Here is a 13,527-nt window from a genome sequence, read left to right as displayed (position 1 = left end):
ACCAACATATCCAAAAGTGAACACTCCCTCCTCCCTTGTCCCTGCTCCCAACACACATGTAATCCTCACTTCTATCGACTGCAGTAAATACCTACTGGGCCACTCCATGTGCCTTGCCCTGTGCTAGGTGGCCCGGGGTCAGCAAGGCAGCAGGGCCCTGCTTTAGAGCGCCTTCACTACAAAGACGAAGCCAACCGTTAAGCGATCACAGGTGCCACCATCTACCCGGTTATCCAACCCAGAAGCCTGCGCGTCACCCGAGGTCCTCACCCGTGTTCCCTCCGCTGCCCCCGGCCCGAGCTCAGAACCGGAGTCATGGCTTGGACCCCGGGGGAAATGGGGGGCCTTGAGGCGGGATCATCATCGGGTAGGGCGGGCCCTGAACTCTGGGCTCGGAATTGGGCAGTCCGGCCGGAAGGGGCGGTCTTCTAGGCCGGAAGGGGCGGGATTTGACGGCGGCGGCAGATCGCGAAGAATGGATACCGCCTTCACGTTGCTTGCCGGCAGCTCGCGCCGGTGGGTCCCGCGCCGCTGGAGGGGGCGGGAGGCTGCGCGGCCCGAGGCTGGCCAGGGTGCTGAGCCTCTGGTGCGTCCTTTCCAGGCTAGTGGCCGAGCTGCGTGACGCCCTGGACTCCTGCGCCGAGCGACAGCGGCAGCTGGAGCGGAGCCTGCGAGTCTCCCGGCGGCTGCTGCGTGCCTGGTACGCGGACCCCGGGACCACCCGGCTAGGCCTCCCTCGGGCCGTCAGAACCCCGCTTAGCGACCCCGGGCCGGGAGGCCCGGCCCAGCTCTCACTTCGGAGTTGCGGGTTGTCAGTGCTCCCCGCTTTTTCTGCAGGCTCTGAGACTGCGGGTCTGCCCCTAGGCCAGGCGGCCTTGGGGGCCTGTTGGGCCCTGGCCGTGCCACGGCTGCCTTGTGTCTTCACAGGGAACCAGCCGAGACCCTGGCTCCGGAGCCAACCCCAGGGCCAGAAACTAATGAAGAGGCCCCATCTGCAGGTAAACCTCAGCCATCTACCTTCTCTAGGTGCCACCTCTGGCCTGTCTTCAGACATGAAGTGGTGAGGGACCTCTACATGACTCTTGGTTTTTGCAGCATGCATACCCAGCCCGCAAGACCTCAAGGAGCTGGAGCTTCTGACCCAGGCACTGGAGAAGGCTGTACGGGTGCGAAAAGGCATATCAAAGGCTGGAGAAGGAAACAAGGCCCCCAGCCTGAAGTCTGGATCCATTGCCACTTCCCCTGCCACCAGAGCCTCTTACCCACCCAGCACCTCACACAGGGCTGGCAGCCGTGCATCAGAGACAAAACCTCCCAGGGGCATCCTCCAAACCAGGGTGCCTACCAAGGACCTCCCTGAGCGCAGGCTTCTGTCAGTGGGGGATCAGGCCTGTATGGGGCAAGGGGCTGGAGCCACCAAGCCTAAATCAGGCCTCAGGAACGAACAAATAGTCCTGTCGGCTGCTTCTCAGGCCCCAGAAGCTTTTACACTCAAGGATAAGGGGTAGGTTTCCCAGACCCTCACTAGAGGAACTACTGTCTCTACCTGATCAGATCCTGGGCAGCAGCAGGAGTCTGGGTTTGGGGTGACAGGGAGGGCAGGGCATTGAGCTGGATGTGGGCCAGGGGAACCCCAGGATGCCACCCCATGAGGGGTGGCAAGCCCAGAAGCTGGCAGAGTGGAACAGCTGGCTGTGAAGGTGCCATGTTTGATGCACTGGGGCGTGACCTGCGCCCTATCCACTTACCCACCCAGCCCCAGGGCTCCACATGAGCTCTCGAAGGCCTGGGCTCTGCTTTCTCTTCTCTCTGCCAGGTGGTACCTGGACTGAGCTGGCTCCTGTGGTCACCCTGGCAGCCCTGTCTGAGGGGTGGGTGAGCTTCATCTCTCACTGGGCTCTGAGTAGGGAGTGGGGCCTGCAGCCCCCAGAGTGAGACAGAGCTGCTCTGAGCACCGGCTTCCCTGACAGGATCCTGCTGCAGCTGCCTGAGGCCTTCAGGAAAGCGGCTTCCCGGAATTCCCGGTGAGGCTGAGTCTTGTGGCTGGGTGAAGGGGGAGGGGAGACCAGGGGAGTGTGGAGAGCAGGGAGGCTGAGGCTTCCCACTGGTAAGACTTCCCACGGGTCCCTTGGCTTTCTTTGCTGGGTGGTGACACTCCACATTAGGAGAGTCAGCCTCCCTAGGACGGCTGTAGTCACCTTAGACTCAGCCAGCAGCTTCTGAGGCCCCAAGGCACTTAGTGTCTCCAAGTCCCCATTTGTCTTCCTTGTGAAGATGACAATAATAGTACCAGCTTCTAGAGGTGTTGTAGGGGTTAAACGAGGTGGTGGCTTTTCGGGTGCTTGTGCTGTGCCTGGCGCAGAGCCAGCATCCAAAGCTCTTACCAGACTTTTTGGTCACCAGTCACTGCTGGCTCCTCTCCCCTTTTCCTTGAATTCTCTCCTAGCATTTCCCAGAGTGGGTCAGCTCTGTCCCCTTTTCATGGACAGTGTCCCCCTCGGTTCCCCAGGACACCCAAAGGCCCCTCCTGACATTCAGAAGAGCCAGACACCCCAGGCTGGGGCTGCTACCCTGGCCCTTGCCTACTTCTCGTGGCCCAGCCCAGCTGGCTGTAGTAACCACGTTGCTTTCTGGTTTGTGGGCTGTGCATGTGTGTATCCCAGCCTGTGGGCCCAGCTCAGCTCTACACAGACCAGTGATTCTGTGGATGCTGCTACCACCGCCAAAACGCAGTTCCTCCAGAAAATGCAGACAACTGTATCCTTGCGGGGCTTGGGGGAGTGAGGGGTGGGGGGCAGAGGTTCTGGCTCTAAACCTGGCGAGTCTGAGGAGGAACAACTCCAGGAAGGGCCAGAGCTACTCCAGGACCCAGCCCTTGGGGAAAGCGGAGGGGCCTGACCACAGGGGACTTTCCATGACCCGCATGCAGTCAGGCTGGCCTGGCCCCAGGCTCAGTGCCACCGAGGTGGAGGCAGAGGTGCGGCACCTGCAGAAGGCCTGCTTGCTGCTAAGACTTCGAATGGGGGAAGAGCTCACGGCAGGTTAGTGGGCCCTCAGTTGCGTCTCTGGTCAGGGTGGGGAAGGCTTCAGGACCGGCGTGGACCTGGCCTGCTCCCCCTGGCTCTCGTGTAGACCCCAAGGACTGGATGCAGGAGTACCGCTGCCTGCTCACCTTGGAGGAGCTGCAGGCCATCGTGGGGCAGTGTCTCCACAGGCTGCGGGAGCTATGCACAGGTGAGGCCTGCCCCGCCCGTGCTGAAGTCTGGGGTCAAAATCCTCTAGCCACGGGGTGGTGGTGGGACTTTAACAGCAGCTTGGGAACGGAGGCAGGCAGGCAGGACGGCCCTTCCCTGTGTCACCCCACTGCATTCTGAGTTCTCTGCAGTTGTGCTGTGGAGCTGGCCAGCACAGCACCCCTGCTCCAATTTCTCTCCCGACACACAGACCCCACCACTCCGAGTAGCTTACTTATTTATCCAGTTACTGAAAAAGTGCCTTGTGACAATCAGAGAGGTACTGGCAGATGCCTGGTATTGCAAGAGTTAGTTGTTTATGGACAATAGGGCTTCATACAGGAGGCAAGGGGAGACTTTGCACCCCCTTAAAGGGGCCTGGGGAGGAGGTGCCTGGCTTGTGCCCTGTGAGGCCATATCCCCTGTCCTCGCAACAGTGGTGGAACAGCAGCTGGGGCCGTGGCCTGAGGGGAGGTTCCCCAGGGCCTCCTTGCCCTGTGGAGGAGGAGCAGACCCTATCTGGAGCCCCCAGTTGCTTCTCTACTCTAGTACCCAGGAGCTGCAGACCCTGGCGGCCCTCAGGCTGCGGGTGGCCATGCTGCACCAGCAGATCCACCTGGAAAAGGTACTTCTAGAGTAGGGAGTGGGTGACTGAGTGTCGGGGAGCCGTGGGCCCTGGGGAGGACTCTAGGTCTGGAGCCTCATGAGGGCTTGGCCTCAAGAGCCTATCTGTGCTCCTCCCACCAAGACCCACCAGGGAAGGGTGGGAGCTGCTGGGCCTGTGCCCCTGTGAGGGTGCTGGAGCTTCTGGAGGAGGGATGGGCTGGGGCATGGTGCCTCAAAGCCGGCCCTGGTTTGAGCCCTCCTCTGGGGGCCCTGGGCCAGCTGGGACAGGGCCCCCTTGAGACCTTGGTCCTGCACCACCCACCAGGTCCTGATGGCCGAACTCCTCCCCCTGGTGAGCAAGCAGGAGCCGCTGGGGCCACCCTGGCTAGCGCTGTGCCGGGCTGTCCACAGCCTGCTCTGTGAGGGAGGCCAGCGCTTCCTCACCATCCTACGAGAAGATAAGCCTGCTGACTGAGCCCTTCCCATGGCCAGGCCCACCCCCAGTCCCCCAGAACCCTGCAGCAAAGGCAGGCTGGCTCTGCCTCTAGCCTGACTGTCGGTGAGAGCCCCCCTTCCCTAGGAGGAATCAAATGAATGGGCATTGAGGGGACTTTCACTGGTACAGTGAGCCAGGGGCCCAGAGATGCCTGTACCCCCTTAGGAAACCAGGTTTCCAAGGGGCGGGGACTGCCCCCTGGCTCTTCCTGAGGAACTTAGGGCCTTTCTAATGGCTGCTAAAGCTGCTGGTCAGGGCTCAGCTTGGCTTGGCTTTCCACAGGCTCAGGAGACCTGAGACTGGTGGGGGCTTTTCTTAGCTACTTCTGTTTTCTCTTGCTGTACACTTAAAAGCTACTTGTGTGACATTAAAACTACTTTAGAAAGTTTATATATTTAAATCATACCAAGGTGCGACTTGGTGCATGTTTGTTTTCTTCTTTGTGTTTATTATATACCAAGAATATATCAAGTATATTTACCAAGAATAGGCATATCCCTTGTGTACTGAAGGGAGGGGGCAAAGCCACTCAAGGTGGGCTGCCCTGGGGACTTGCCTCATGCACTGGCCCTAGCATACCTGAAACCTCTCCCCACAAGTGCCTACATTTGTACCGGGCTTATCAAAAGACAAAAAAGCCACAAGCCAGTATTGCAGTGGACATCCACTGTCTGCCCACAGCCATCTTTCCTGGCACCCATGCCCACCACCTGCTCCTGTGCCATTGCTGTGGCTTATGTGGGCCCCCCAGACTGAGTCCACCCCTCCCCTGCTCCACTGTCACTTCCAAGGCTCCTACCTCCCCTGTTGAAGGAGGCACTGTTTCTTGGAAGGCAAGAAAGTGTAGAGGTCAAGGTCACAGCCTCTGGGTTTACAGGTCACACATCTTGGGTTTACATCATGACTTGTTTGCTGCTCTGGGACTTCCAGCAAGATTCTTGAAGACTCTGAGCCTCAGTTCCCAGTGTTGTCCCCACTGTCATACTGGGGTAGTGGTTATTACCACTGGGCTGAAGATGAATAAGGTGGTGTTAGATGCTTCACAGCTCTGCACCCTGGTGAGGGCTTTGAGGCAGCAGTGTCCCTTTCATGAGCCTTTAGTGAGTACCTGTGTGGACCAGGCACAACCCTCAGAGCTAGGGCAGTAGCCCTTTGTGTGGACAGTGATGTGAGACCAAATAACACCTGCTTCTGCCCTGAGAAGCCCAGGCCCAGGAGGCAGATGACTCCTGGAGAAGGCCAGGTTTTCTGCAAGCCTGATGAAGTGCTGCAGGTATGGGGGATGAACTGGGTGAAGTTGAAGCCGCCTCAGGGTAGCCCCACCCTGCAGGAGGCCCTACTTGTAAAGGGCCCCACAGTCCAACAGGCCAGAAACCTTGGACATGGAGTCCCAGGTCCTTGGAGCTGCTGGGGACCAGATGACAGACCAAAGTAGAAAATGAAAAATCAGGGCCCTCACTGCACTAAGGGGGCCTCCAGGGAGTGGAACTCCAGAGCAGGAAACCAGGGAAGGGGGAGAAAGAGAGGGAGGGAGCCTGGGGTACAACCACCTCCTTCTGGCCACTCCACTGCTGCCTCCAGAGCTTATGTCCAGGTGCTGGGATCTGGAGGAACCCTTAATCTCCAGGGCAAATCCCACCACCCCCCTGTTACTGGCCACCCCAGAATCCGTAGCAGGTGGTCTTCACTGCAATTATTTCACCCACTGGTTGTCTTAGTTTATTGTGCACTTTATTGTCAGGGATGCTGTCCACCTGCATCTCTAGCTAAGCGCAGATGGGCACCCAGAGGTTGTTGACTCAATGACCCACCTGGCCAGTCCTGGGCACTGGTGGTGTCCTGCGGACCTCTGTGGGCACCTGGGCCTTCATGGGCAGGGAGGTGCCAGCAGATAACATGAGGGGAGAGATCTGGGTAGGTCCCAACACAAGGCACCCAAAGCAGAAAAGGGAGACCCCCTGCGAGTTAGCGCCCGCCCACCTCGATTCCACACCACGCCAGGAGGCTGCAGCGAAGAACTGTCCCCGTGGCGTCACAGCATCGCCGGCCAATCTGCTCCGACGTGGCGGGCAAGCGGGGTTGCAGGGGGCGCCCACACCCACCCGGAGCGCAGACCCCGCTTCGGTAGCATGAGCGCGACCGAGCGCTCGCCCCCTGCGCCTGCCGAGGCCCCTGAGCCCCCCGGGGCCCTACGCTCGCTGCTCTTGGCCACCGGCGTCGCTGGGGGCTCTTGGCCGCGCTGCGTCCTGCCGTTCGGCGCCGTGGTTCTGCTTGCAGGCGCCGCTGCCACGGCCATCACCTTCTCGCTGCGCGGACCCCGCCTGGACCTGGCCCAGGGCTCGGCGCGGGCCTCGGGCTACTGGCCGCCGCCTTCCTGTGCTGGCGCGCATGGCGGCGGCGGCGGCGGCGGCAGAAGGCCGGGCGCGGGGGGCGGCGGGAGCCGGGGACGCCCTGAACCCACGCGCCAAGCCCTCTCCCCTGCGAGGTCACGGCGAGCCGGCGCCTCCTCCCTCCGGATCTCGCCTGGGCCCGGCTGGCGCAGTGCCAAGCGCGTGTGGCGGAAGCCTCCTCCCCAGACGCCGTCCCCAAACTGTTCTGAACCCTCAGGATGCCCAAGCTTTGGGCACTTCGAGCCATCTCCTTCCCCTCCCCCGACTCAGCTCTCCCGCTCTCGCACCCGCCTCCGCCCATGTTGCTTTTGAGCGTTTCGCTTGGCGCGCAGAGCCGTCCTGGCTGAGCGCGGGGCTGGCGGCAGTCTGCATGGCACGGGGGGCCTGCAGGGTATGCAGGGTCCTGGGCGGCGGCGGGCCGGGGACTTGACGTGGCTACCCTCCTCGGGGCGAGGCACAGTGGTCTGTGTCCTCCTCCCCTAGCTGTCCAAACCCCACTGGTTTGGAAGCCCCTCGAGGCAAAATAGGCGCTCAGTAAATGTTTGTGCTATATATGAACAAGTGGTGGCTTGCAAAAGTCTGGTGGGGACAGTAAGTCCTGGGCTAAGCCGGGAGTATTTTATCAGTTGGCCTTTTAAGAGAAAGACCCCAGCCCCCTGAGACATATCAGGACCCCCCTCGGTCCCTTTTCCCCCAGAGAGGTTCCTGGAGCCCCAGAGCTAGCAGCTGTCACTCTGAGTGGGGGCAGGGGAGGGGAGGCCTGCAGCAGCCTGAGGAGTTGCAGGTGGGGAACTAGAGGCTGAGCCTCTTCTAAGGTGCCAGGAAGGGGCAGGGCCAGCAGAGAGATGTGAGGTCTGAGAGGCCCTAGTCAAGGACTGGGGACAGATGGCTGAGTCCCAAGGAGCACTGAGCCTGGGTGGGGGGCTGTGAGGAAGGCCCTCCCTAACTCCCATCACACCATCTGCCAGGGCTGCCCCCGGGGCCAGAATAGAAAGCACACCTAGGGCCACTCCAGAAAAGAGCCTGGGCTGCCTGCAGCCACCTCCCTGGGGAGCTAGTGGGGCAACGACGCTCTGGGCCAGGTACCTGCCTGCTGACCCCGATGAACACTCTGCAGGATGAGCCCTGGGGGCCTTCACCCACACCAGAGGCCACCAGATGTTCTGCACACCCTACCCCCAACTCACGAGGAGGCTGTGCTGCACACAAAGTCTGCAAGGCTCGGGAGGGGGAGCTGCTCCCTGCTTTCCTCCTTCCCAGCAGGAGTCCTGAAGTCCAGACAGCCAAGGTTTCCCTGGAGTCTTGTCTCAGGCCCTGGGGAACCACTGGCTTGGGCCTGGGCATTTCTCCCCCCTGTGGCCACCTCCTTGCTTCTAACAGTCCGAGAAGGATCTATCGCACCTCCCTCTCTCCCACCAGAGCTCCCCCCATCCCAAGCATGTTTGAGGCTGATGATCAGAAGAACCTTGAAGAGAATGGTTGGGAAGGTGCTCTTTCTGAACTTGACCCATCCCAGAGCAGAACGGTGTTCCCCGCCAGCTACCTCATTCGTGCATGGCTGTTTGTTATAAGGGACACATTCTCTTTATTGGGAAGTTGAGGGACAGGCCCCAGTGGCACCTGCTTTGTGGGGTGAGGGGCACCCTCAGCCTTCCTGTTGCTGCCAGAGAAGAAGAGAGAGGCCAGCAGCCCCTCTGGCCCTCCTGGCTTAGTCTTTCCAAAGTCTCCTATTATCCCTTCAGTCCCTTCACCCCTCACCCCTGCATTTGTGCTGGTTAGGCCTGGTGAAGGGCCTGACCAGAGAGTGTCAGTCACTCCAGGTAGCCCATCAATCACCCTGTCTTCCTGCTGCTCCTTCTCCAAGGTCAAGCCCTCGTGTGTCCTCTTCTCCTTCAGTGTCCCCTGGGAGGCTTCTATGTCCTCCTGCTCCTCCTCTCCTAAATAGCACAAGGATTCTGCTTCTCTCCATCCTCTTCTTATCTGTCCTTGCAGTGTCTCTGGCCCAACCGAAGGTGGCAGCCCCGCCTACACAGACACACCCATGTGGTGTCCTCCACTGACAGCTGGGCTTGGCCTGGGGTCAGCCTCCCATCTAGAACTTCAGGCCTCAGAGCTGCTCCCAGGTGGGATATATTCCCATGTTCCCTGCCCCTTTTGCATGGGGCTGACCCTTCCTGGGATGCTTTGCCTCCTCCATCAAGGAGAGACTCCAGTCTGTTGAGCTCCCTGGCTACATCCAATACCTATGTGGCTCATGAAATCCCAACAGCTTGGCAAAGTTGAATAATAGGCATCTGGCTGATGAGGAAACTGAAGCTTGGGCAGGTTGAGGAACTGAAACCACACAACTAGAAACTGAAGCAGCTTGGATTCAAAATCAGACCTGGCCCCAATCCTGGGTTCTTTTTACTACAGCAGACTGCTGCCCTGGGGACACCCCACAACCACCAGCCCAGCTTGGCTCCCTCTGTGCTGAGTGTGCCCTGTAGGGACCAATGGGAGCATGAGGGTCCCACCTTCAGATCCAGGGCCCAGCCTGCCTGATGGGCCTGAGGGAGGAGGCAGCCAGACCCCCACCCGGCACGTGGCACAACCCCAGGAGCAGTCAAAGCCTGGAGGCAGGCCGGGGGCCGGCTGGGTGGTCCCCCACGGGCTGCGTGGCTGAACCACCCCCTCCAGAGCCCTCCCGCCAGCACATTCCTGGCTCCCCGGCCCCTCCCCCGGCTCCAGGGCCTCCCAGCCCCCTCCCCCGCTGGCCCAGCCAGTGTCTGAATCTGCTTCTGATTCCGGCTCTGCCGACGAGGCCCCCTCCCCGGCCCCCTCCCCTCCCCTCCCCTCCCCTCCCTCCCTCCTTCCCGGCCCGAGCAGCCCCGCCCCCGGCTGCGCCCAGGCTTGCGCCTGCTGCGCCCCCCACCCTCTACTGGCACAGCTTGCCCGCCCTCGCTGCAGCCGGGAGGAGGCGGCGGCCGGGGCGCCCCAGGCCCCGCCCGCCCTCGGCCAGTCCCGGGAGGCCGGGAGACCTGCTCGACCCGGCCCTCGGTGGGTGAGTGCGAGCGGCGGGCGGCGGGTGGGGCCTCTGCGGGCGGAGGCGCCGAGAGCGGGGGCGACGCCTGTCAACGCTCCAGGCCCAGCGGGAGGACGCGCCGACATCCCCGCTGCTCCGCTCGGCCCGGGGCGTAACGGCGGCTGCGCCCACCTCTGGGCCCTGACTGGAGCGGCCCGGGGCTCTGGTTGCTCGGCACCGCGGGCCAGCGGGCAGAGCCTCGGATCGGGCTCTCTCTCCTGAGGGCAGCGGCGTGGGCCCCCGGCCGGCTGGCTGACCCACGGCGGCTCCGGCCATGCCCGGCTGGCCCTGGGGGCTGCTGCTGGCCGCGGGCACAATCTCGGCCGCGCTGAGCCCAGGGCCGCCGGGGCCCGCCGACCCCTGCCATGACGAGGGGGGCGCGCCCCGCGGTTGCGTGCCCGGCCTGGTGAACGCGGCCTTGGGCCGCGAGGTGCTGGCGTCCAGCACGTGCGGGCGGCCGGCCACGCGGGCCTGCGACGCTTCGGACCCGCGGCGGGCACACCCTGCCACCCTCCTGACCTCCGCAGGGGGCACCACAAGCCCGGTGTGCTGGCGTTCGGACTCGCTGACGCAGGTGCCCCTCAACGTGACCCTCACAGTGCCCCTCGGCAAGGCTTTTGAGCTGGTGTTCGTGAGCCTGCGCTTCTGCTCTGCACCCCCCACTTCGGTGGCCCTGCTCAAGTCGCAGGACCATGGCCGAAGCTGGACCCCACTGGGCTTCTTCTCCTCCCGCTGTGGCCTGGACTATGGCCGCGTGCCTGCCCCTGCAGATGGCCCAGTTGGCCTGGGGCCCGAAGCCCTGTGCTTCCCTGAGCCCCAGGCCCAGCCTGATGGGGGTGGCCTTCTGGCCTTCAGCGTGCAGGACGGCAGCCCGCCAGGCCTGGATCTGGACAGCAGCCCGGTGCTCCAAGACTGGGTGACCGCCACAGACATTCAAGTAGTGCTCACAAGGCCTACCATGCTGGGGGACACGAGGGACGCCACGGCCATGGTCCCTTACTCTTACTCAGCCACTGAGCTCCAGGTGGGCGGGCGCTGCAAGTGCAATGGGCATGCCTCCAGGTGCCTGCTGGACACCCAGGGCCATTTGATCTGCGACTGCCGGCATGGCACCGAGGGCCCCGACTGCGGCCGCTGCAAGCCCTTCTACTGCGACAGGCCATGGCAGCGGGCCACAGCCCGGGAAGCCCACGCCTGCCTTGGTGAGGCCTTGGAGGGTGGCCTGGGGATCTGAGACCAGGCCAGCCTGTCCCTGACTCATCCCTCCCTGCAGCTTGCTCCTGCAATGGCCATGCCCGCCGCTGCCGCTTCAACATGGAGCTGTACCGACTGTCTGGCCGCCGCAGTGGAGGTGTCTGCCTCAACTGCCGGCATAATACTGCCGGCCGGCACTGCCACTACTGCCAGGAGGGCTTCTATCGAGACCCAGGCCGTGCCCTGAGTGACCGCCGCGCTTGTAGGGGTGAGCCTGCTGCCAGCTACCTGCACACCCTCACCTTCTGGTTTCCCACATCCCTAGATGGGCTTCTGACCATCCCACTTCTATCCTCAGCCTGTGACTGTCACCCTGTTGGTGCTGCTGGCAAAACCTGCAACCAGACCACAGGCCAGTGTCCCTGCAAGGATGGCGTCACTGGCCTCACCTGCAACCGCTGTGCCCCTGGCTTCCAGCAGAGCCGCTCTCCAGTGGCACCCTGCGTTAGTGAGTGATGCTGCCCTGCTTAGACCACCTCAGCCAAGGTCAACCCAGCTCCCTGCTGCTGCCTACCTGGGCCCCGCAGATCCCCCTGCCCCCCTCAACTGTCCCCTGAGCCCTGCAGATTCCCTTGGCTCCCTTCAAAGGAAGGCCTTTATCTCATCCTCTCCACAGAGACCCCTGTCCCTGGACCCACTGAGGAGAGCAGCCCTGTGGAGCCCCAGGGTGAGTGGAGGTTCCAGAGGGGGCATGTCCTTGGCTGGAGGGGGCTATGGATTTCAGGAGGGGAGGAGGAGAGGGTGGGAGAAGGAGGTGCAGATCGGTGCCAACCTCCTCCTGCGCCCTCCTCCCAGACTGCAACTTGCACTGCAAACCTGCCCGTGGCAGCTACCGCATCAGCTTGAAGAAGTTCTGCAGGAAGGACTACGGTAGGCCACCCTCAGGCCTCCTGCCCCCGTCCTCCTCACCTTGCCCTACTTTCTCTCCGTATACCCTGACCCTCGCTGGACCCCAAGGCCATCCCCTGGCCCTCAGGTCCTACGCTGTCGCCGGCCCCGCCCTGTCAGCCCCCGTGGCCTCTTCGTGCTCCCGCTGCGGCGTGTCCTCTTTGTGTTCCTCCTCCACCCCGCCTCCCACCCCCGCGGGCGCCGTGTCCTCCTCTGCGCGGCCCGCCCCCTCCGGGCCCCGCCCCGCCTGACCCCGCCCCCTCTCGCCTCCCCCGCAGCGGTGCAGGTGGCGGTGCGCGCGCGCGGCGAGGCGCGCGGCTCCTGGACGCGCTTCCCGGTGGCCGTGCTTGCCGTGTTCCGGAGCGGCGAGGAGCGCGCGCGGCGCGGGAGCAGCGCGCTGTGGGTGCCTGCGCGGGACGCCGCCTGCGGCTGCCCGCGCCTACTACCGGACCGCCGCTACCTGCTGCTGGGGGGCGGACCGGGGGCCGCGGCCGGGGGTCCCGAGGGCCGGGGGCCCGGGCTCAGCGCCGCCCGCGGGAGCCTCGTGTTGCCTTGGCGGGATGCGTGGACGAGGCGCCTTCGGAGGCTGCAGAGGCGCGAGCGGCGGGGGCGCTGCGGGGCGGCCTGAGCCCGCGGGCCGGGCGGGGGCCGGGCGGGGACCGGGCGGGGCGCTTCTCACACATCAAGGCACACGTTCATCCAGTGCATCCGCCTCACGAGAAGTCTTTGCTCGCGTCGCGCGCGTCGCCATCTGGGCCCACTGCCCTGTGCCTCCTTCGGTGCCTCGAGCTCCTGCCCAGGAGGGGTGTGACGGACGCAGGGACACCCCCGCCCCAACAGAGGGATGTGATAGCCCCAGAGAGCTGCTTTGAGGCCCCCTGGAGCACCTGTCATCCAAAGGACCCCTTGGCCCCCCCACCCTCAAGCTATCTGCCTTCTCAAAGGGACACCACGATACCCCCAGAGGGCTGTGAACCCCCTGTGGGGCCGAATACTTAGAGGCTCTGCGAACACCTCAAGGGCCTCTGCGACACAGCCCCCCGTGATGTCGTGGTCCCTCAGCGTTCCCACCTTCCTGAAAGGCACTGACACCCCCCTCAAATAGTTATGAACCCCCTTCTGATGCCAGGACGCATAGAGATCTGCGAATACCCCAAGGGCCGCTGAGACTCCACCCGCCCCCGGACTCTGTGATCCGCCAGAGAGCGCCCTGACTCCCCAAGAGGCACTGTGGCTACCACAGACGCCTGTGGACCCCCATGGAGCTCGGTGACACTGGCTCCCCCGCCCCCTGTCAGGACACGCAGAGGGCGCTATGACTCCTCCCCCAACGAGGACGGCGGCCTCTGGTTCCCGTCTGTCCCGTAGGTCACCTCTGCCTGTCCTGTCTCTGCCGGCTGGGCGTCCGTGTCCCTGCCCCCCGCTGTGTTCAGCCTCTTTTTTGCCCCCTTGAGTCCCTGTCTCTTGTCTCCGTGGCTGTCTATCTCGGCCTCGGCCTCAGGAATCCTCCACCCAGGTCCCACCCGGAGGTCCCCCCATGCACTCCTCCGCCCGCTCGGGACCGGACGTCGTGCCCACGCGGGCGCGCGTTCCCAG

The 13,527-nt window shown here is 63.3% G+C and overlaps 2 protein-coding genes across 5 annotated transcripts; both read left to right on the top strand.

Annotated features, from left to right (window-relative positions):
* Positions 1-422: 422 nt before the first annotated feature.
* Positions 423-4,740, top strand: TEDC2 (tubulin epsilon and delta complex 2). 4 transcript variants are annotated; one of them, XM_033839742.2, is made up of 10 exons: positions 423-516; positions 602-700; positions 928-998; positions 1,096-1,504; positions 1,971-2,024; positions 2,664-2,757; positions 2,930-3,041; positions 3,133-3,234; positions 3,671-3,858; positions 4,165-4,740. In XM_033839742.2, exons 1-10 carry the CDS (start codon positions 476-478, stop codon positions 4,312-4,314), a joined length of 1,320 nt encoding a protein of 439 aa, XP_033695633.1. In that variant the 5' UTR covers positions 423-475; the 3' UTR covers positions 4,315-4,740. The 4 variants fall into 4 exon arrangements, with proteins under 4 accessions (XP_033695633.1, XP_033695635.1, XP_073648517.1 ...); XM_033839744.2 differs by having other exon boundaries at positions 3,783-3,858; positions 4,165-4,301; XM_073792416.1 differs by lacking the exon at positions 3,133-3,234.
* A 4,881-nt stretch (positions 4,741-9,621) lies between these two features.
* NTN3 (netrin 3) lies at positions 9,622-12,568 on the top strand. The gene is made up of 6 exons (XM_019926755.3): positions 9,622-10,991; positions 11,063-11,251; positions 11,342-11,491; positions 11,660-11,710; positions 11,839-11,913; positions 12,210-12,568. Exons 1-6 carry the CDS (start codon positions 10,064-10,066, stop codon positions 12,557-12,559), a joined length of 1,743 nt encoding a protein of 580 aa, XP_019782314.1. The 5' UTR covers positions 9,622-10,063; the 3' UTR covers positions 12,560-12,568.
* The last annotated feature ends 959 nt before the right edge of the window (positions 12,569-13,527 follow it).

The sequence above is a fragment of the Tursiops truncatus genome, chromosome 15 (assembly GCF_011762595.2).
Source record: "Tursiops truncatus isolate mTurTru1 chromosome 15, mTurTru1.mat.Y, whole genome shotgun sequence".
Taxonomy (NCBI): Eukaryota; Metazoa; Chordata; class Mammalia; order Artiodactyla; family Delphinidae; genus Tursiops; species Tursiops truncatus.
The sequence above is the reverse complement of the archived record's forward strand: the minus strand, read 5'-3'. Positions and strand labels throughout refer to the sequence as shown.

Coding starts and splice junctions, on each gene's coding strand:
- NTN3 (XM_019926755.3), top strand. CDS start 10,064: ATGCCCGGCTGGCCCTGGGGGCTGCTGCTGGCCGCGGGCACAATCTCG. Junction 11,252..11,341: donor TGACCGCCGCGCTTGTAGGG/GTGAGCCTGCTG, acceptor TTCTATCCTCAG/CCTGTGACTGTCACCCTGTT. Junction 11,914..12,209: donor GTTCTGCAGGAAGGACTACG/GTAGGCCACCCT, acceptor CCTCCCCCGCAG/CGGTGCAGGTGGCGGTGCGC.
- TEDC2 (XM_033839742.2), top strand. CDS start 476: ATGGATACCGCCTTCACGTTGCTTGCCGGCAGCTCGCGCCG. Junction 1,505..1,970: donor TTTACACTCAAGGATAAGGG/GTAGGTTTCCCA, acceptor CTTCCCTGACAG/GATCCTGCTGCAGCTGCCTG. Junction 3,042..3,132: donor GGGGGAAGAGCTCACGGCAG/GTTAGTGGGCCC, acceptor GCTCTCGTGTAG/ACCCCAAGGACTGGATGCAG.